The 21,874-nt window shown below is 41.4% G+C and overlaps 1 protein-coding gene and 1 pseudogene across 3 annotated transcripts in view; one reads left to right on the plus strand and one right to left on the minus strand.

The window, feature by feature from the left end:
* The window catches only part of SLC12A2 (solute carrier family 12 member 2), a 93,019-nt gene extending 83,406 nt beyond the window's left edge, over positions 1–9,613 (minus strand). For 2 of the 3 annotated variants that reach the window (XM_054589868.1, XM_054589867.1), the window contains exon 1: positions 8,715–9,611. In XM_054589868.1, coding sequence (XP_054445843.1) covers positions 8,715–9,449 — 735 coding nt within the window. In that variant the 5' untranslated portion in view covers positions 9,450–9,611. Of the gene's footprint in view, positions 1–8,714 lie in introns of all 3 variants that reach the window. The other variant, XM_054589869.1, reaches the window with a different exon arrangement.
* A 651-nt stretch (positions 9,614–10,264) lies between these two features.
* LOC129083518 (NADH dehydrogenase [ubiquinone] 1 alpha subcomplex subunit 7-like) lies at positions 10,265–19,269 on the plus strand (annotated as a pseudogene).
* Positions 19,270–21,874: the final 2,605 nt, after the last annotated feature.

Genomic DNA, 21,874 nt, shown 5'->3' on the forward strand with positions numbered 1-21,874 from the left:
TTTGAAGACTTTTCTACTAGGAAAAGATATATTTATACAGTGAAACTGAGGAGTCCAGATTTTTGGAAGTAACACCAACTGGAAGTAAGAATGTTTGCTAGAAGTTACAACCCTGGTTCTGCCTTTTAATTAAAAGGTACAGGCCTTTTAATTCTGTACTGGTTACTTAGCTCTTTTGTGCCTTAAACTCCAACTGTGCATATTGGGGCAATCTGCCTGTTGAACAAACTACATAGATTAAAGATAACAAATATAAGACATATAAAAGAGTTTAAGATTCTTTTGTTTAAGACTACATTAATTTATTTATTTAAAAAAAAAACTAGTTCTATTATTCAACATACATTGCTTGAGAGTCAACTATGTCAGGTCTATATACAGGATACGACAAACATAATGATAAACAGCCACATACACAGTCTGCTTTTCATGGGGCTTGATGTCAACTCCAGTTGACTCAAATAACCACACTAATATACTGCCACTACATGAAATAAGAGTTTTAAGGAAAAAGGGGTTTGTTCTAGACTGGAGAACAGTAAGGCTTCCTCTCTCAGGAAATAAGGATTAAAGTGAAATACATAAACTGGGAAGTTAATGGTGTGTATGAGGTGGCAGGGAGGAAGAGTTTGTGGATAGCATCACAAATAGTGCCTATGGCCAAAGGTATTGTGCCACTGAGTAATTTTAACACTGAAGAATAAGTAGGCCAGAGCTAGACAATGAAGGACTAATTTTAAGCCAAAGGATGCCATAACCAATTCTGTTTTGAAAAGATCATTCTGGGTACAATAGTGATAGGAGGGCACAATGAATGCAGGGAACCCAGTTAAAAGATTACTGTAGGAGGGACAGGCCACAACTGAAGATTAAAGGAATATTTTGGAAATAAAGGTGATAGAACTTGGTGATGAATTGGATATGGAGGAATGAAAGGAAGTGTGAAGAATGACTCATAGGTTTCTCACTTGTGCAATATGATGAACAGTGGTACCGTTCACGGACAGAACCCACTGAAAGGCCTGGGTTGTTTTGTTTCTGAAGGGGGAGGGAAGAAATCATAAATTTGTGAGTCTGGGGTGCCTTTGAGATACAAAGCAAAAATGTTCAGCAGGCATTGGATGCTTGGAATTCAGAAGAGGGGTGTGCATGTATGGGACACAGAATGTTGGGAGTCATCAGCCTACAGACAGATAATACAGAGGAGGAGAAGGAAGAAGCCAGAGGAAGAAGAAAACCCAGAATGAAACTTTGAGGCTGGCTAAATTTAAAGATAAAGAAAACTGCAAAAGACCCTAGGTTGAAAGAACCAGACAGGAAGAAGAAAAATGAAAAGACAAAGTGGTATTATGGAAGCCAAGGATCATAAGAAGACTTGAAAAGAACACCAAATGCTGCTGGAAGGTTGAATGTTGCTGGGGGAAAAAAGTGTCCTTGTATTGGTGGTAAGGATGGAGGTGACTGGTGGCTTTAACAAGAATTATTTAGGTAAAATGATGGGGTAGAAGTCATATTACAGCAGAGGGTCGTGGATCCTCCTTAAGTCTTCCTCCAATGGAGTAATCAAGCCTGCCCTACCAAGCCACCTACCCTCCAAAATGATTTGCATACTAAACTCAAAGCTACACTGATAAAGGAACTTATTCACACCAACCCAAGAATCATGCCAGTGTTTTTTAACCTAAATGAATACCTAATTTGTGGATGTTCAGGAACAGCAGAGTGAACATTTAAAACAGGGAAATTTCTGAGTCCAAGGGTAATACAAACACACTAACCCCTAAATTAGCTTATGCAGATACACTACACTCTGCTAAACTATTTTTGCTTTTCAGATTTTCCCCTTCTTCTAATTAGAAATCCCCAAGTTCTTTTACCAGGTTCATAGTTTACACAATGGCTTTAAGACAGCACTGGTACTGGTTCTAGTGAAAAACGTTAGAATAATAAAGCCATTGTCAGATGACAGCTTTCATATTTTAAATAGAAAGCCATTGATATGTTTTTATCTTCAGTATTTTAAATAGTTTTCCTCGTTGTCCATCCCTCAACACTTTCATTTTGTGGAATCGATCCATTAGTTCCCCATCCCTTTGAAAACTGATTTTCAAGGCTTTACCTAAATTTGAAGCATAAAAGCACATTTTTATACAATTATTTAAATCCCATTTTCTTAAGTTCTTTTATTTCACTAACCAGTCGCTGCAATTTTATAAGTTTTTACCCCACTGTAGAACTAATTTGTAAAATGAAATCTAACTCTTGAGTCCCCCTCCCAAACTTGCTCTCCCCGCAGTCTTCCCTATCTCCATGTCTATAGACTCCACTCTAAAAAGCAGAAAAACCTGGCATTAATCTTTCTATACACCCTCTCATCCAAACCATCGGCAAATCCCAACAATTCTACCTATTAAACATATCCAGTATGTGAACACCTCTCACTGTATCACACACTATTACCTCAGTAAAAGTCCTATCACCTTGACTGAAATACTGCAATAGACTTCTACCATTACCCCCTTCCTTATAGTACATTCTCCACAGAGCTAGCAGAGTGATGTCAAGGCTATGCTCAAAACACTCAATGACTCCCTACATCACTCGGAGTAAAATCCAAAGTTTTTATCATGATCTACATGGTTCTACAATATCTGTTTCTCATTACTGCTTTCACCTCCTCTCCTGTCACTCTCCCGCTTGTCACTCCAGCCCTGCTGGGCTCCTTGTTTCTTGATTACACCAAGCACACTCCCATCTCAGGGTCTTGGTGTTTGTGGTTCCTCTGCCTAGAGTGTTCTGCCCCCTAGATATTTTGCATGGGGTGATCCCTTATTCCCTTCTAGTGGCTGCTCACCTATCAGAGAGGCTCCCTCTGACTACTCTAAAACAGCCCCACCCCAGCCATCACCAACTATCCACCTTCAATTTTCTTCCCAATTACATGTGACCTTTTTGTTTATTGCCTACTACCATTAAATGAAAGCCCCATAATTCTGTTGTGTTCGCTGTTCTATCCCCAGCACTTAGAATAGTGCTGTTTGTACTCAATAAGGATTTGTTGAATAACCAAAGTCATATTCATTTCATTTCAATTAAAACAATTAAATGGAACCAATTTGACTAGAACTACAGACTTTCCAAACACACATGTGAAATGTGTAATTAAAAATTAATGAAAACAAACACACTCAATACATAGCCAAGAAACATTATTTTGGCCCTTTAGACACCAATTGCACAGGATTGAAGATATGGGTATGAACATAAATACACATAGAGAAGACATCAATTATGACAGCAGTGTACAGGTTATTTTCCACATTTAGGGAATGCATACAGTATTATGGATAAAACAGACTTAACCTCTGGCGGCAGGGGTTTCACAGGGTGAAGCCTCTGGCAAAACTGAGAAAGTGTGACTTGCAAGCATTTCTTATCAGGGTCCCACCTTTACTCAATCCTGGTACTACAGCTACTTCCTAATCCCAGGGATGTGGCCCATTCTTGTTCCTCCAGGGTGACCTTCAAGAACTCAAGACCTTCAGGAACTAAATACTGAACTAATTAGTCATGTGTGGAATTTCTTGCCCAAGAATCAACACAGCCCAGTCAGAAGCAGCTACAGGAGTCAGAGGAGATAAAAATACTTGTTTACGTTTTACAGAAAGTCCTTGTTAAGTGGAAGGAATTGTCCACCTTGATACATTCACAATGAATAAATCTTTATTAAGTATCTATTCTCTGTATGGAGATGAATGAGACACAGGTTCAGATCCTAGTGAAAGAGACAGTCATGCCATACATCATCTCAAGAATTCCTCCTCCTTTCTCTCTTCTGTAATCATTACACTCTCGGGAGGTCATGGTAGAGAGGCGACGGTGGTAATTCCCAACGTGCCCCCCTCACCATCCCTGCAATCACAGGTAAAGTGTGGGGGGTAGGCAGGAAGAAAAGGTAGTAAGAAAGAGTAATTACTATGTCCTTAGAATCAGAAAAACCTGGGCATGAATTTCCTCTGTACAACTTTCTTGCCTTCTTTTTATTTTTTATTTTGAGAGTATGTTTATTAAAGCTGGGGACAGTGAAACAAAGGAAGGGCTTAGGATAGAAGAAACATTAGGAAAAAAGTGAGCCATCCTGGGCCGCATGGACTCACTGAGAAGTCAAAGTCACAGTGACAGAAGGGAGCCAAGGCAGGGAAAAGTGAGCAAAAGGGGCCTTGGAAGCATGTTCAGGGCCTGGCCCAAGACAAGCTGCTGCTGCCCACTGTCCCCTCTGGTTGCAAGTCTCGCAGGGACTGTTAGAACTTAGGAGAAAGAGAGCAGAGGTACAGGCTCTGAGATAGAAAGGGGGAAGAAAGGTGTGGACATGCTCCACTGGGAGCCTGCCTGCAGCAATTTGTGTGAGAGTGACAATTAGCGATTTCTTCAGCTTCTATGTACCCACTTTATCATGAGTAAAATGTGTATAGGACCTATATCTTAGGAAATAAATTTAAAAATTCAACAAGCTCATAAGACATAAAAGACACTTGATGTAGTTGCTCTCTTTAACTCCCTTTTTATTAATGAAAAAGGCTAAAAATAGGCCACATAAAAAAACGACGTACCACCAGCAAAATCCTCCCAAGCTTTGGCCAAAGACAATTGTGCTAAGGTAATGCTACTGTTTTTGTTTTTGTTTTTTAAGATTTTATTTTATTTTATTTATTTTTAGAGAAAGGGAGGGAGAAAGAAAGGAAGAGAAACATCAATGTGAGGTTGCATCTCATGCGCCCCCTACTGGGGACTTGGTATGCAACCCAGGCATGTGCCCTACCCTGGGAATTGAATGGAAGACCCTTGGCTCACAAGCAGGCACTCAATTCTCTGAGCCGCACCAGCTAGGGCGGTAATGCTACTTTTAAAACTGTTTTAATGATGCTTTAAACCCAGTAGGAGCTATTATGGATTGACTGTCTACACACCATACTTTTCCACATTTGATAATCATGCATTCCATCGTACATGAAGTTGTCTATCAAATACATCTTTGTTTACTCTTCCTCCACATTGTTTTTTCTTGTAGGGGCAGGAATCAGTACTTTGGGTATTTTTTTTTTTTTAAGTATTTAAAAAAAAACTTCCTGGCATCAGCTTTGAAGAGTTTCTGCTTTCTTTAAAACTTTTCTTCATTTTCCCTGACACTGCTCTCCTGGCTAGCTCTTTTGGACCAGCCCACCAGCTCCTCCTTAATTCCCTTTCCTACTGTCTCCTCAATCTTAACAGACCTTTAGACATTCTCTGGGCTCATTCCCACACCTATACCTACCTGTTCTCTTATTTACTCATTCTCCTTAAGCACTTTCATCCACAACCTTAGACACTCTATACACATATACACAAACACATACACACTATACACACACATTTCTGCCCCCCTCCCTCATGACTCTTGGATCAAGATGTCTTACAGACTACTCAAACAGTATTCTTTCTCCCCATCCCTCAAATCTACTCCTTCTCTAGTCTTTCCCACCTCAGGCAACCGTATTGTCATCTATTCAGTTGCTCAAGTCCAAAACCTGGGAATCGACTTCTTTTTCATTCCCATATCCAATCTACCTATAGCCAATTCAATCTACCACCAAGCCTTATTATCTGTAACCCAGACCACAGTAATAGCTTGGGTCTCCCTGCTTCCATTCTTGCCCCTGCCAATTCATTCTCCACCCAGCAGCCAGAGGTGTTAAAACAAAACTGATCATGTTGCTATCTCACATAAACTACTTCAATCACTTCTAACTACATTTATAGTAAAATCTTAACACTGGCCTCCTTATACTTCTTTGGATTTATCACTCTCTCGCCTTATTACCTTTATATATACTGCTCCTTTTCCTACCCTATGAGCAACTTACCCCTTCAGGTTTCAGCTTTACTGTCACACATCTTGAAAAAGGCCTCCCCAACCACAACTGAAATTAGATGCTATTATATCCTCACTAACAGCTTATACTTTTCTTCCCTAGCATTGAAAATAAAAAGTTTGTAACGATGTTACGTGTACCACTATTTGGTTAATGTATGTCTAAACAGAGTATCTGTTTCCCTAAGCACTGCATAATTCCACACTGTCACATCCATGTGTCCAACACCTCAGAAACTCATCTCATCAATAAATATCTGATAAACAGAGAACTCATGAGTCCTGGTCCTAGAATGGCTCCCTAACACAGCAAGATACACCATGGATATTTAACTATTCCCCTTCAGTTGCAATTTTAGGCAAAATACTTTAAAAAATCACAGTGCTAGGCAATGAAAGGGATTCAAGTAGAAGGAGGACAAGATCCCTAAGTTTGATGTGCTTGTCTTTTCACTTCTTCTGTTTTTCTATAGTTCCTAGCAGAGTCAGATCCATGGTAGATGCTTAAGTATTTAGTAACCAAAGTATTATACTACATGATAATCAATAAACTGTTAGAATTAAATGTTATAAAATTCTAAATATCATGGTTCACTGAGGGCTAGACGCACTAGAAGAGTTTTTAAATTGAGTATCTGTTTAAATCTAAACAGGGGAAGAAACAACTTTTAGGATCTGCCCAACCTGTGCTATCACCCCTCTCCTGCCCTCCTTCAGCAGCTGTGTAGCCAGATTTGTACTCCTTAGCACAAAACATTTCTTTAACCTGTTGGCTAAATTCTAAGAAAAATTATCTTCAACATTATATTCCATGCTTAGTTAACCTAATAAACATTTTTGCAGGGTTTTTTGGCCAGAAAGGACCCGAGTGGTAGAATACAAAATACTACAAAAAATTCATTATACCATTTGTTGCATCAATGAAACTCTGAACAGAACATTTTACAGACTACATTCATCTAATAACGTAGGAATTAAGAGGATTTAAAATTGGAATCATGGAGTTTAGATACTCTCTGAAGGGCCAGTATAAGATCAAAATTATAACTACACTAGCCATTATTTTTCAAGCACTGAACATGAGCCTTTATGTGCATTTTTTCCCCCAATCTTTACATAACCCTGAAAGCTGAAAAAGCTGAGGCTGAAAAGCTGGGTGACTTCAACTTCTATACAACTTACAATACAGGTGTTCTTTCTTAGACACTATAAACTGACCCAATAATGCCAAAACAAACAAACAAACAAACAAACAACTCTGAAGTTTTGGATAACTTTAAATGCTTTGTTACTGAGAGAATTTAATTTAAAATAACAAAACTTTCGTAGGAAGCATACAAGTTCAAGAAATAGAACATCCTTTAATGTAAACTTATGGGTGAATATAAAGTGCTTTACCACTAAGCTACTCAGCTTTGGTGAAATAAACCTGATATTTTCAATAATAAAAGTTCTCTCAAAAAAAAAAGAAAGAAAATTACCAGGTACATGTTAACTGTATAAAGATTTTGAGTTTTAAAAAGAAAAAATAATAGATTTGAGAGGAACTACCCGAGTATAAGTCTTATGAAAAATGTTTTTCTTCTAATATGGCAAAATACAATAGAATAACAAGAGTAGTATTATCCAAAGCTAAATGATGTCAGACTTCTAATCAATAAGCTGTAAGGGTTAGATCTCTGTAATTATTTCAAACTGTATAAATGTTACATTATCAAACATTGGTACAAATACATTCTTGTATGAAATGCCTGTATGAGAGCAAATAATCATATCAAGAAGAAATTTCATACTTCTGTATTTAAACTTGTCCACACTGTGATCTTCTCAACCTGCACAGTACCAACTCTACATTCACCAAATTCCATCAATGCGGTCATTACACATTGTAAAAGCAAACTTCAAGTAATCCCAACTCATAAAAGAGTTAAATATTAACGGAATTTCAAAGGCATCAATGTTGTCTCGAAATAACAATTTGTACCATAAAGAAATAAAAGTCCTATATGGACATAAAATAGAATTACAGAAACAGTATAGGGATGATTTTCTGTTCACAAAGTGTTTACTTATGCAAGACCCCAGAAAGTCTTTCTGGACTTCCTCCACAGAAAAAAAACACTCCCTCATTCTCTCTCAACCTCTCTCTCCCCTCTGTGCCCCCTCCTCCGCCTTTTTTAATAGTCCTCTCCCAAAAGGTTTACATTAAAAATGGATTTATGCCATTATCAGGAACAGCATGTCCCAAGATTTATGATCTTTGCATATTCAAGACTGCAGGAATTGAGTTTTAATAATTCATGGACCACAAACACACTCTGTTAAGATTTTTCCTTCAAACACTAAAGTTCCCACTCTTGGGAGCCTTAATGGGTGTACAGAAGCCCTACAATACAACCTTTAAAAAGGACACAAATGGAGGTGTGCTCCTCACTCTCTACCGACAGGCGTCCTCACCTATACTTCCTGCACATTCCCTTTCCGGGGTCCACAAGCGAACTCATTCAGAGGGATGGTAATTGCTAAGCTCGGATGTGAAAGCGGCGTAGACGAGCAATGTAACTGGATGGGGAAGGTTGTTTAATGAAGGCTCTCCTGTATCATGTAACTAGCCTAAACCCGCTGCAAACTTTTAGGAGATTGAGTTACATTCCTCTGCAATTCCACCCTTGACAGCTGAATATAGAGATGCCAGCAAGTCGTGCACATCCATTCCCTCCACCTCACGGGTGGAGAGCCAGCGGCCACATCCCGCGGTCGGCGCGGACCAGTGGTTGGGGAGGGAGGAAGGGCCAGGAGAGCTCACCTTTTCCAGCTCATCGTGAAGCTCCGCTAGACTGGGCCGGAGCAACTTCTCGCCCAGCTGCGCTACTGTGTGCCGGTAGTGGTCGATCCTGGGCACGGCGTCCATGGTGTTGTGGCCGAAGGTGCGCAGGTAGTAGGTGTTGGTGTGGGTGTCATAGTAGTAATGCTGGTGGTGCCCACTGCCGCCACCGCCGCCCGAGTGCAGGCTGCTGCCCTCGCTCAGCACTGTGTCCCCACCGTTCTGGAAGCTCACGTTCGGCCCGTCGCCTCCGACCCCAGCCGCATCCGACAGACTCTCCTCTGCTGAAGAAGAGGCAGCTGGGTCCACGAAGTTCACACGGAACCGGCCCTTGGCTTCCTCACTGCCTTTCGCCGGCCCGCTTTCACCGACTGCTTTCCCGTCCACGGTGGTCTCCTTGCTCCCCGCCCCAACACCAGCCGCCGCCGCCGCCGCCGCGGCTCGCCCCGCGTTCTCGGAAACTAAGTCCACCTGAAAGCGGCTCTGGCTCGGGGTGGGCCCCAGGGGTCTGCCCAGTCCGTCCCCGGCCGCCGCGGAGCCCTCGCCGCGGACCCCGCCACCGCCCCGGCTAGCGGCCGCAGCATCCTCCGACACCGAGGGCACGGCCGCGCCGGGCAGGTCCATCGCGGGGGTTGGTAGCGCGGCGGCTGGCGGCGTTTCTCCGACCCCGGCCAGCCTAGAGGCGCCGGAGGAGGGCGCCGTAGGCCTCGGCTCCATCGCCGCCCGACCCTCAGTGGACTCGGAAAGCCTGGCAGACGTCGCGGGCTGCACGCCCTCCACGGTCGCAACGCCAGATGAGGGAGTCGCTCTCCTAGTCGCCGGCTCTCCGCCGCCGGCAGCCGAGTCAGCGCGAGAGTGCAGCCGGCGCGGGGCGGGCCCCGCTGTTTAAAGCCTCGGCGGGGCCACGGCAGTGGCGGCTCTAGCTGCAGCACGCGGAGGGCGGGGCCCGTGGCTCCTCCACCCCTTAGCCCGCCCACCCGCGGTCCCGCAGTGACGCTCGGCGGACTCTCCTCGGCGCCTCGGCCCTCCTGGGGTACTGCGCGACCCCGCGCGAGAGTGGCCCACGTAGGGACCGTGTCCAGCCAGTCTGCGCCGGTCTTCTGGGAGTACGAGCCGCGCGACCGGGAAGCAGCAGCGCACCGTCTGGCTGCTGTCGCCGGGAAGATCTCCGCGCCGCTACCTCCTCTTCCGTCGCCCTCCTCCCACCCCTCCACCTCCTTCCCCCGCCCGGCTCTGCGGAGACAAGGAGCAGGCCCCCCGGCTACCTCCTTCTTTCCCCGCCCCTAGGGCCGCGCGTCTACTGGACGGTAGCCCGAGCCACGGCAGACCTGGCTGCGGACGGCGCCCGGCACGGTTGGAGTAGGCGGCGCGGGCTCTGCTTTGGCGCACGCGGATTGCTGATGCTCCCGCGGCAGCTGCAACCACAGCGGCAGCTCTAGAGGATCTAGACCGCTGGCTTTTTTTTTTTTTTTTTTTCCTCCTCCAAGTTCTGAGCTCGCAGCACTTAAGCTGAGCCGGCGAGATCTCGCGAGATGCTACAGGGCTACAGGGCCGCTTCCCCCTCAGGCGCGTGGTACCCGCGGTGGTTCTGGAGTCGCCGGCTGCCTCGGGCTCCTCCGGGTGATGCTGGAGGCTTTCCTGTCCCGCCCGCAGGTGCTTCCGGAGTTGCGAGCGAGGTGCGCCCCTTTCGAGGCCTGCTGGGGGCTCCTGCCGCCGTGGCTCTCGCACACACTCCAGGCCTCAGCCTCGGGGAAGGCAGGATTTCCTCTGTGCCGCCTTTGAGGCTGTGAACTCGCCCGCCTGGCAGCGTTAGATTTGCATAACGAGAGACTAATCCCAGTCTTGATGCAGTGGGTGTGTCCACACTTCCGAGGACACCTTTATTTTAAAAGCTGTGATGTTTGGAGGTGAGCAGGGAGTTTAGTTGTGATACCTTATTGTTTCATGACGATTTTTAACTTGAGGCATTTCCAAAAATGGTAGGAACCTCAGAAATGAATATGAGAGCAGTAATTAACCGGGAACTTTCATAATGGTGTAGGTTGTGAAGAATTCCTCTGTTTTAATTAAAACAGAAAGGTACTCCTCTGCAGGTCTGTTTTCTCTAATGTAAAATATAGGGGATAATAATTATTTTGCAACGTCCTTAGCAGAATCCATTTTTAACCTAAATTCTACCCACAGCCCTACGTGAAAACATAACAATGAATGGCTTCTTTGATCACTTGCCTGTATTTCTATGTATTTTTATGTTTTATTTGTGGGGATAAACACCGTCCTTTGCTGAACCTTTGAAGTGTGATCAGAGTTTGCAGAACTTTTTGCAAATACAATGCTGTTAAGAAAATGGCAACCAGGTAGTTTTCAAAAAATTGTCATAACCATGGTTTTATTTGACTTGCACAACTTTTCATTTCATTTTATTATCTCTATAGTAAAGATGGAGAGAGGAAGGAACCGCCCTTGGATAATTAGCCAGTTTTTAAATCCCTTTTTGAGCGTTAGTAATATTAGCAGAAAACCAGAAGAGGCCAGAAAAATAAGGTGGTCCTTGAGGCAATGTTGTTTCCACTAGGGAATTTGTGCCTTGGTAGCTGATCTGTGTGGTGCCTCTTAGCTCCAAAGCTAATTAGATAGCTGTTGGAATTCAACATCCATTGGACTGCACAAATGGTAAGCACCTACTATGAGGTGCGCTGTGTTCTGGGGATAAACCAGTGAGCAAAACAGACAGTGTCTTCTCTCTTGGAGCATATTGTCTAGGGAGAGGGGGGCGGGCAATAAACGATAAATAGATAAAATATTTAGCATGCTGTAGGAAGATAGAAATACCTAGAAATATAGAGCATGCTTGGAGTGCTAAGGAAAAGGAAATAGGATATGTATGTGAGACAGAGGTGGTAAAATTTTTCATGGGATGGCCCCACTGGGAAGGTGACTTTTCAGTGAGGAAGTGGGTGATAGAAATACTTGGGAAAAGAATAATCCAAGCAGAGGAAAAACAAAAGTACAAAGGTGAGAGCACGTATGACATGTTCATGGAATTTCATGTAGGCCAGTGTGGCTGAAGCTGCTTAAGGGATGGGGAAAATCAAAGACAGGTCAGAGAGCTTATGGATTGGGGATATGAAAAACCAAATCGTGCAGGACTTCTTAGGCTATTGGAAGGACTTTGACTTCTATTGGAATGGGATAATATATTAGTCAACTTGGGCTGCTCTAACAAAATACCATAGACTGGGTGACTGAAAAAAAAATTTATTTTCTTACAGTTCTAGAGGCTGGAAAGTGAGATCAGGGCTCCAGTATGGCCCAGTTTTGGTGACAGGTTGCAGAATGCCACCTCCTCATTATGTAGTCACATGTTGAAGACAGAACTCCGGTGTCTCTTCTTATAAGGGCACCTGTTCTGTCAGATCAGGGCTTCACGCTTGTGACCTCATTAAATCGATTACCATATTTTCCGTATACAGTGCACACTTTTGCCCAAGTTTTTGGAAAAATAAGGATGCACATTATAATGGGTAGTGCCTGAAATACCTTGTGTTTGTTCTTGTGTTTGATAATTACTTGTTACATAAATTTTTTTGTACCCTAACATGTAAAAAAATAAATGCTAAAATTCCTTTATAATACAAAAAACAAATATCTAAATGTAAATAAGTAAAAAAATTGAATTAAAAAATTAAAACGAGTGATTTTTTTTTTCCTGAAAGTTTGGGCCAAAAGCATGGATGTGCATTATACATGGCAAAATACAGGGCCTCCTTAAAAACACTATCTTCAATGTAGTCACATAGTTTAGGGCTTTGATATATCGATTTGTGGAGGGACACCATTCTGTCCCTAGCAGATGACAAATTATGGAGGGTTCTGAGTAGAGGTATGACATGATTTGACATATATTTAAATGATTAGTCTAGATATCTTGTAAATATACAAAGGGATAGGTGATGGGGACAAAGGAGGAAGCAAGGAGGTTAAGAGGTAATACAAAAATTCAGGAAGTAATGATGTGGCTTCGACCATGATGGGTAGCAGTTGAAATGTTTGGAAAATGATTGAATTCTGAGGAGGCAATAGAATTTTCTGATGGGTATGGAGTATGAATGAGAATCCAAGGGTTTTGGCCTGAACAACTAGAAGAATGGTATTGCAGTTTTCTTAGATAAGGAGATGGTGAATGGAACAACCTTGGGTGGCAGGAATATCAGATGTCAGTTGGGGAAAATAAAAAAAATGTATAGTAATAATAAATAGTAGTCATTCATAAAAATGTGTAAGTGCAAACTGAGAAGTTGTAGGACAGAGGGAAACATGGTACAATGAGAGTGTAGAATAAAGGGACCAGACTTCGGGAAGAAGTGACTTTTCAGCTTAAGTTTGTAGGTTGATTAGGATTAAACTATTAACTTGCAGGTGATTTTCAAAAAAAGGGAAACATTATGGGCATAAGCCCTCTTGGAGTAAACATAACCTGTCTAAGGAGCTTGAAGGCAGTTTGGTTAAAGCATAGTGATTAGATAAGAAATGAATGAGTTGTTTTTTTTAAGATTTTATTTATTCTTAGAGGGAGGTGAAGGGAGAGAGAAAGAGAAGGAGAGAGACATCGATGTGAGAGAGAAACATCAATCTGTTGCCTCTTACACGCCCTCAACGGGACATAGCCCACAACCCAGGCACGTACCCCGACCAGGACTCAAACTAGCAACCTTTCAATTCACAGGCTAGCACTCAATCCATTGAGCCACAACAGGGTGAGTCTGTCTATTCTAAAAGCCCTATAAAACCATTAATGGGCTTCCAGGGAGATGGAGAGGCATGTGATCAGATTTATATTTATTAAAAGTCTCTAGTTATTTTGTGGGGAGAAGATTGGAGAGGAGCAAGAATAAGCATGGAAAGACAGGATACAATTTCAGTAATCTAGGCATGAGATGATAGTATAAACTAACATTTATAGGGTACTTAATGTCCTGGATACTGTGCAACACTCTACATTCATCGTCTTCTTTTATTCTTAGGACACTGTGGAGAAAGTCATGTTATTTCTTCCAATTTACAGATGAAAAACTTGGTTAAGAAAAAAAGGTTGAGTGACTTGTTTGAGGAAGATAGCATCCACTACCCAGTTCATACAGAGGCCATAGAACTGGGCCTCTGGGTGAGACTTGCAGATGAAGCTGCAGCTGCATTCCCAGGAGATCGCCAGGCAAATTCCTCCTCCTTCCAAAATCCCTGTGGGCCCCGGCCACAAGGTCTCTAACAATTACTACTGCACGTGTGACAGCCGCCTGGAAGCCATGCTGTCCTTGGGCATCATGTCCTCCCAGAAGGCAATGGTGTCAGGCAAAGCCAGCAGAGAGCTCAGCTGTGGTGGCCACTGAGAAGAAGGCAGTGACTCCAGCTCCTTCCATACAGAGGTCGGAGCTGTCCCTATGACACTGCTCTGGGCCACCTGAGTGATTCCCTTCCCTATCTTCCCGCCTGGGAGAATGTGACCTAACTAATGACAAATATATCTTCCTCTCCAGTAAAAAAAAAAATGAAACAACCAAGATTCGAATCCAGGGTGACCTCTCCACTTATCAAGCTATAAGAATTTGGATTATAGAGGCTGCAGGGGAGACGAAGGAGAAAAATTTGAGAGAGAACTCAAAGAACTTAGGAATGGATTGAAGGAATGAGAGAGAATAAGGTGTAAATGAGTTTTGTAATTTAATTACCTGGGGTTAGATGGTGGCGACATGAGTGAGAAAGAAAACATTCTAACAGTAGGTTTGGAGACAAATATGTGAATTTTGTTCTTGGGCATATTAGGCTTGAGGGAACCTTGAGACAGCCAAGTGGAAAAGTAAAGAAAGTACTTGGCTACCTGGGTTTTGTGCTCAAAGTAGAAGTTTGGATAATAAAGTCAGTCAGGTGGTGACTGACACCATGGACGTGTCAATGTAAGAAAAGTCCAAACCTGTGGGGAATTTTTTTTATAAATTTGTTTAAGAGCCAAACTGATGACATATGCCAGGGAACAAGATCTCAAATACTCCACAGAATAAAAGCTTGCAGCTTCTTTTATGCCGTTGAATTAGAGATGTGTAAGAAACAGGACATACAGGTGGGAGAAAGGAGGGATTGGATTACAGGATAGTTAAGATAAGTTAACACATGCTCTCTTGAGGGTGGTGTATTTCAAAGATATGGTAACCTAGATGCACAGAAACCAGGGACAGGGTTTGCTTAAGGCAAAGACAAACCTTTTACTAAAAAGTTAACATGCCTGAGGTAGTGACTACCCACTGTGACCTGCCCAGTTAGGAATTCATGATCAGATCACCCTGTGAGGTTACTTTCCATCGAACTCCTCTTCGCATCCGGACAACCACTTGGGGATGGTACAGAGCAGCACCACACAATAGAACTTGATGCGATGGTGGAAATGTTCTATCATGGTCCTGCCCTATATGATAGCCACAAGCCACCTGAAATGCTTAGTGCAATCAAGAAAATGAATGTTTAGTTTAATTAATGTTATTATTTTAAGTTTATTAAATTGCCCCATAGGCTAGTGACTATCAAATTGAGCAGCATAGGTATAGAGTTCAATAGAAGGCCTAGGGCCCAGTGTGGTATAAGTCCAGCACTTAATAACTAGATAAAAGGAGAAATGGCCTGAGGGATGAGAAGACATCCAGATGAAGGCATTTTCGAAGTAGGATTAGCTGTGTTAAATTGGACGAAGAAGTGGAAAAAGATAAGAGGTGAATATATCATTGAATTTAGTAACATGTATTAGCCAATATGATAAGAGGGTCCTGGGAGGGAGAGTAAGTGTTCCAGGAGATAAAATCAAAATACGCGTGTGAAACTCATAGAAACACTCAGAAGAGGTCTTTTAGTTCACTGTCAGCAAACGTGTGGCTTCTAGTTTCACCATATATCAATTTAGAGACTAACCTTGAGGAGAACAGACTCACTGTCAGTGCCATGATGAAGTACCTAGGTCATTTCGTCATCTTCCTTTCTTTTGCCAAAAAGTAAGCCTCTGGCAACATATGTTTCAGTGTGCTCAAAGGAATCTCTTCCACTCAGATTTATATTGGAAAAGTTATCTTCCATCTCCACTGATTTACTTTTCTACTTATAACTTTGCAGGCTGTGAACATTTGCAAACTTCAAAATTGTTATCAAATATTAATATATGGAGTAAACACTTTTACAAAATAGCTGAGTAGTTACAGTCATGGTATCCATAGCCAGACTGCCTGGATTTGAACCTCAGTTCCACTAGTTAGTGGTCATGTGAACTTAAGCTAATGTGACCTCTATGCCTCAGTTTCCTCATCTGAAAAATAGTGATAATAATGGTACTACCTCATAGAGTTCTAGAGGAGTACGTGAATTACTACCTGTAAGGTGCTTAGGACAGTGCCTGAAAAACGGGTAAGGCCTAATGTATATAAACATTAAGTGTTTAAAACTTTTAATATTTTATTCAAAATAAGAAATAGTTCTAAGACAAACCTTTAAAACTGTTACCTTTTTTGTGACTCCTGTTTAGATTTTAAATTTTGCTTTTTGCTTTGTTTTTGAAAGGCATTTAAGTGAATTTTTGAATACTAGCTAAGCTATTTTTTTCAGTTACAGATTTTGGATTTTTTAAAATTTCTTATTTCTTTTAGAGGAAAAACGCAGGTTTGTTACATATGCATTCATCATTTGCTTCTTGTATGTGCTGTGACCAGAGATCAAACCCAGAACCTTGGCACATCACAACAATGCTCTATCCAACTGAGCTACATAGCCAGGGCAGAGATTTTGGATTTTTAAATTAGTTGTTAATATCGTTTTGCTGCCGCCTATTTGATAGATAGAACAACAGCCTAGACTGAGGACTTCTTTCATATTCACCTTAAATTCATTGTTTTCTTCTAAACTAATGATTTTTTTGCTAAAACAATTACATACTAAATGTATGTTACATACTAAAGTATGCTGTAGGAATGTTCTGTCTGCATACTCTGTATTGCATTTTACTTCCCAAAAAATAGAAGTTTAAAACACACACCAACACTTATGAAACACACATACCTTAATAGTTTCATTGCTACCTTTATGGAGTCAAATATTGTAGTGTATCCCATAACTGAATTATATACTTATATTTACCTGACTGTTAATGAAAAATACCTAATTTTTTATCCTCTATTCCATTTCTTAACAATCCATGTTTACACTTTTTTTCTTTGTTTTAATTTTATTGATTATGCCATGACATTTGTCCCAATCTACCCAGCACCCCCTCTCCCTCAGGCAGTCCCCACCCCTTTGTTCATGTCCATGGGTCATGTGTGTAGGTTCTTTGGCTGCTCCATTTCCAATACTGTACTTTACACCCCATGGCTGTTCTGCCACTACTTGTTTGTCCTTAGTCCCCTCCCCTCACCACTTCACCCCTTCCCCTACACTGCCCCTTCCACTTGTCTCTATTCTTGTTTGCTAAGTTTGTTTTTTGAATTCAGTTGTTGATAGGTATGTTTTATTGCCATTTTATTTTCATAGTTTTGATTTTCTTCTTTTTCTTAAGTCCCTTTAACATTTCATATAATAATGATCTGATGATCGTGAACTCCTTTAGTTTTTTTCTTGTCTGGGAAGCTCTTTACCTGCCCTTCAATTCTAAATAATAACTGCTGGGTTGAGCAATCTTGGCTGTAGCGCCCTGCTTTTAGTGACTTAATATTTCTTTTTTTATTGTATTTATTTACTGAGAGAGGAGAAGGAAGGGAGAAAGAGAGGGAGAGAAAGAATGATGTGCGAGAAATACCATTGGTTGCTTCGTGCAAGCCCCCAACCAGGGACCTGGCCTGCAACCCAGGTATGTGCCCTGATTGGGAGTCAAACTGATGACCTTTTGGTCCGCAGTCTGCCATTTAGTCCACTGAGCCACACCAGCCAGGGCCATGACTTGGAATATTACTTGCCAATCCCTTCTAGCCTGCAAAATTTCTTTTGAGAAATCAGTTGACTGTCTTATGGGAACTCCCCTATAGGTAACTAGCTACTTTTCTCTTACTGGTTTTAAGATTCCCTCTTTATGTTTAACCTTTGGCATTTTGATAACGATGTGTCCTGAAGTGGACCGCTTTGCATCCATCTTGTCTGGACTTGCATGTCTTTACTTCACCAAATTAGGGAAATTTTCTCTCACTTTTTCAAATAGATTTCCAATTTCTTGCTCTTTCTCTTCTTCTGGCACCCCTATGATGCAAATGTTGGAATGCTTGAAGTTGTTCCAGTGCTTACATTATCCTCATTTTTTTTGTATTCTTTTTTCTTATTCTTGTTCTGATTGGTTGTTTTTTTTTGCTTCCTTATGTTCCAAATCATTGATTTGATTCTCAGCTTCATTTACTCTACTGTTACTTCCCTTTCAATTGTCCTTTGTTTCAATTAGCGTATCCTTCATTTCTGGCTGGATCTTTTTTACGCTGTTGAAGTTCTCACTAAGTTCATTGTGCATTCTTTTTTTTTAAACTTTTTTTTGTTAATTTTTATTTATTTTTAGAGAGAGGGAAGGGAGAAAGAGAGGAAGGGAAACATTGCTGTGTGAGAGAAATGCTGACTGGTTGCCTCTCGCATGCCCTCAACCAGGGACCTGGCCACAACCCAGGCATGTGCCCTGGCTGGGAATTGAATCTGCAACCTTTCAGTTCACAAGCTGATGGTCAAACCACTGAGCCACACCAGCCAGGGCTCATTGAGCATTCTTATAACCAGTCTTTTGAACTCTGTATCTAACAGATTGCTTATTTCCATTTTGTTTCGTTCCCTTTGTGGAGTTTTGATCTGTTCTTTCATTTGGACCATGTTCCTTTGTCTCCTCATTTTGGCAGCCTCCCTATGTTTGTTTCTATGTGTTAGGTAGAACTGCTATGACTCTGTCTTGGTAGCATGTCCTAATGTACTAGGTGTCCTGTCGGATCCAGCGACACAGCGTCCCCTATGACCCAAGCTGGGTTACTTGAGGTGCATTCTTCATGTGGGCTAGGTATACCCTCCTCTTGTAGGTGAGCCTTGGTTGCTGTTGGCAAATCAATGGGAGGGATTTACCTAGGCCGGTCAGCTACAAGCCCTGGCTATGACCACTGACCACCAAACTCTGCCCTCTGTGGAGGATCAGCTGTGCAGGGGCAGGATGGAGGTGCTCCAACATGGTCTGTAGCTGTCCACTGGGTGCACAGGTCCTAGGGTTTCCCAGGTAGTGCAGGCCAAGGTCAGCCTCTACCTGGGTTTTGCAGGGGAGGCCACCCTGCCTGAGCTATAAAGCAATCTGAGATAGCTGCTGCTTGGGCTGGAGATTCTCAAAGTCAAGCTGTGAATCTAGGCTGGCTGCTGCTAATGCTGTGTCAGGGGCCACTTAGCAAGAGCAATGGGGGTTGGGGGCTCACTGAGGCTGGCTTTTGTTTATTTGAAGAGATTTAGGAAGTTGTGAAGCATGAGCCAAGACCAACCTTTCTTATGGAAAAGCCTCTATTAACAGCTGTAAATTGGATGGGACTGAGCCTCAGGGAATCTCCAGGGTAGAGCAAGCAGTGTTAGCCAGATTGATGGAGTCTCAGATACGGCATTCTGCCTGCTCTGTGGCTCTTTCAGGGAGGGTTCAGAAATGGGCCAATGGCTTCTGCTCGCCTTTCCGTCTGGGAGAAAGCTGTCCCCAGCTCTCGCTTTGATGCCAGACACTTCAGTTCCTGTATACCACTGGTGCCTTTCAGCTGCTACCCCAGTACTGGAGCTCAGAGGGAGTGAGTCTAAGTCCATGTGTGGGTTCTTTAAAAGGAATTGCTTGGGACTCCAGAAGTTTCTTCCACTGACTCAACCTGTTGCTTTTTGCAGCTAGAAGTTATGGGGACTTCCTGGCACTGGAACCCTGGGCTGGTGTCTTGGTGTGGGGCCGGAACCCTCACTCCTGAGATGTCCCTCCCAAGTTTTTATCTTTTATCACACGTGAATGTGAGACCAGCCTGTTCTATATCTCTGCCCCTCCTACCAGTCTGGATGGATGTGGTTCCTTTAATTCTGTAGTTGTTGGACTTCCATTCGACTTGATTTCTGACAGTTCTGAATGATTGTTGTTCTATAACTTAGCTGTAATTTTGATGTGGTTGTGTGAGTAGGCAAGCTGTGTTTACCTATGCTGTCAGAAAACTATTCTCCTCCATGTTTTCACCCTCAAAAAGCTGTAAGTATTGCATAGTTGAGAAGTCGTCTTGTAATTGTTTAAGATGCCTGAAATTCAAAAAGCTATAAACATGGAAGTGATACTACAAGATTATGTAGTAAATCCCTACTTTAAAGAATAGAGTAACTCTTCTACCTTTGACACTTAAAGAAAAACAAAGCATTTTTTTCTTTAACATACACTAATGGTTACAAGTCAGTACAGCCATAGTATTGGACATTAATACACTTAAAGAACAAGATAGTCTTTCTAATAGCTAAACAAAATTATTCCTCTAACAATTCAATTTTTTTTGCTTTTTGTTCTATTCATGAGAGGTTATGGTAACCCATAAAATGTAAAGTTACTTTTGGTTTTATTTTTTTAAATGATTTCCTCTTGCATGTCATTATACAACCCACTTTCTAAGTACATAATTATTTTTATTACTTTCCTTTGGGCTCTTTCCAAGTAATTTATTCTCCCTTTAAATGTGGGCCAAAACTATTAGGTTCAATAAATATTCCAGCAAAAAAACCCTAACAACTGATGATTATAAATGTAAAGACATTTATACATTATCTTTTTTACAGTATAAGTAATTGTTTTAACCTAAAACTGAGGTACCACATCTGACTTAGTCTATGGCCCTTGGTATCTCTTCTACTTAGACAAAAAACCTTTTTGTTTTTTAAAGGAATTTGAACTAAAAGTCTACCTCTATTTTAACCAATTTCTAAAGACATAAAATTCTAGAATAGAAACCAAAGATTTCATATTTATACGAATAGAATTAATTTGATATTTATAATCTCATTATAAATGTAATACATTTATAATAGAAAGATCATAGGAAAACTGAAAGGAAAATGATACTTACAATGCCATCACCCTAAAATAACATTTACTTTTTGGCTTATGATAATACAAAATTATTTATTGTATGTTTTTTTAATTTTTAAAACTTACCAATAACCAACATCTTTTTGTATAAATATCTTGAAACTGCATGATTTCTAATGGCTTCATAATATTGCATCATTTGGATTTATCATAATTTACTGAATCTATCACCTTTTTAAAATTTTTACTGAATTTATTCTGGTGACATTGGTTAATAAAATTATATGTATTAGGTGTACAATTTTATATTATATCATCTATATATTGTATGTTCACCCCAAGTCCAATGTCCTTCCATCACCATTTATCCTCCTTTACCCTCTTCTACCTCCCCCCACTCCTCTTTCCCTCTGGTAACCACCATGCCCATGTCTGCGTCTATGAGGTTCTCTTCTTTCTCCCTCCCTCCCTATTTCCCTCCCTCCCTCCCTTTCTTCCTTCCTTCTTTTCTGTTTAATCCCTCCACTTTTTTCACCCAGCCCCTATCTCCTATCTTTGAATATTTTTTTCCTTCCTTTATAATTAAAGCAGGCAATGCTACATTGAATATTTTTGTGCATATATCTTTCTTCATGATTAATTATTTCCTTAGGATAAAGTCCTAAAAGTGAGAATGCAGGGTATGTATATTTTTAAAACTTTTGACACACATTGCAAAATTTTCAGAAAGATTATGTCAGTGTTTTATTCTGTCAGCATTGTATTTGAATGCCTGTCTTACACTACCCTTACAAATTCTGAGAAAGACCTTTTATCTTTGTCAATCTGATTAGCAAATTATGTTTTATTTTCAGATCATTGACTGAAAGTGAACTTTTTAAAGTTTATTGATCTTCAATATATTGTTGTTTCTGAATTGCTTGTTGATAACTATGGTAGATATTTGCTGTATCCTGGAGGTCTGGTTTCCATTGTACTTCATTTTGGTAATAGCATACAACTAGGCTTGGTGGTGGTGTATTTTTTTTTTTGGTCGTGGGGGTGGTAAATGACTGATCTCTTTGTGCAGTTTTGGAAGTAT

The sequence above is a fragment of the Pteronotus mesoamericanus genome, unplaced genomic scaffold (genome assembly GCF_021234165.1).
Source record: "Pteronotus mesoamericanus isolate MK-2021 breed Mesoamerican mustached bat unplaced genomic scaffold, CSHL_Meso_final scaffold_167, whole genome shotgun sequence".
Lineage (NCBI taxonomy): Eukaryota > Metazoa > Chordata > Mammalia > Chiroptera > Mormoopidae > Pteronotus > Pteronotus mesoamericanus.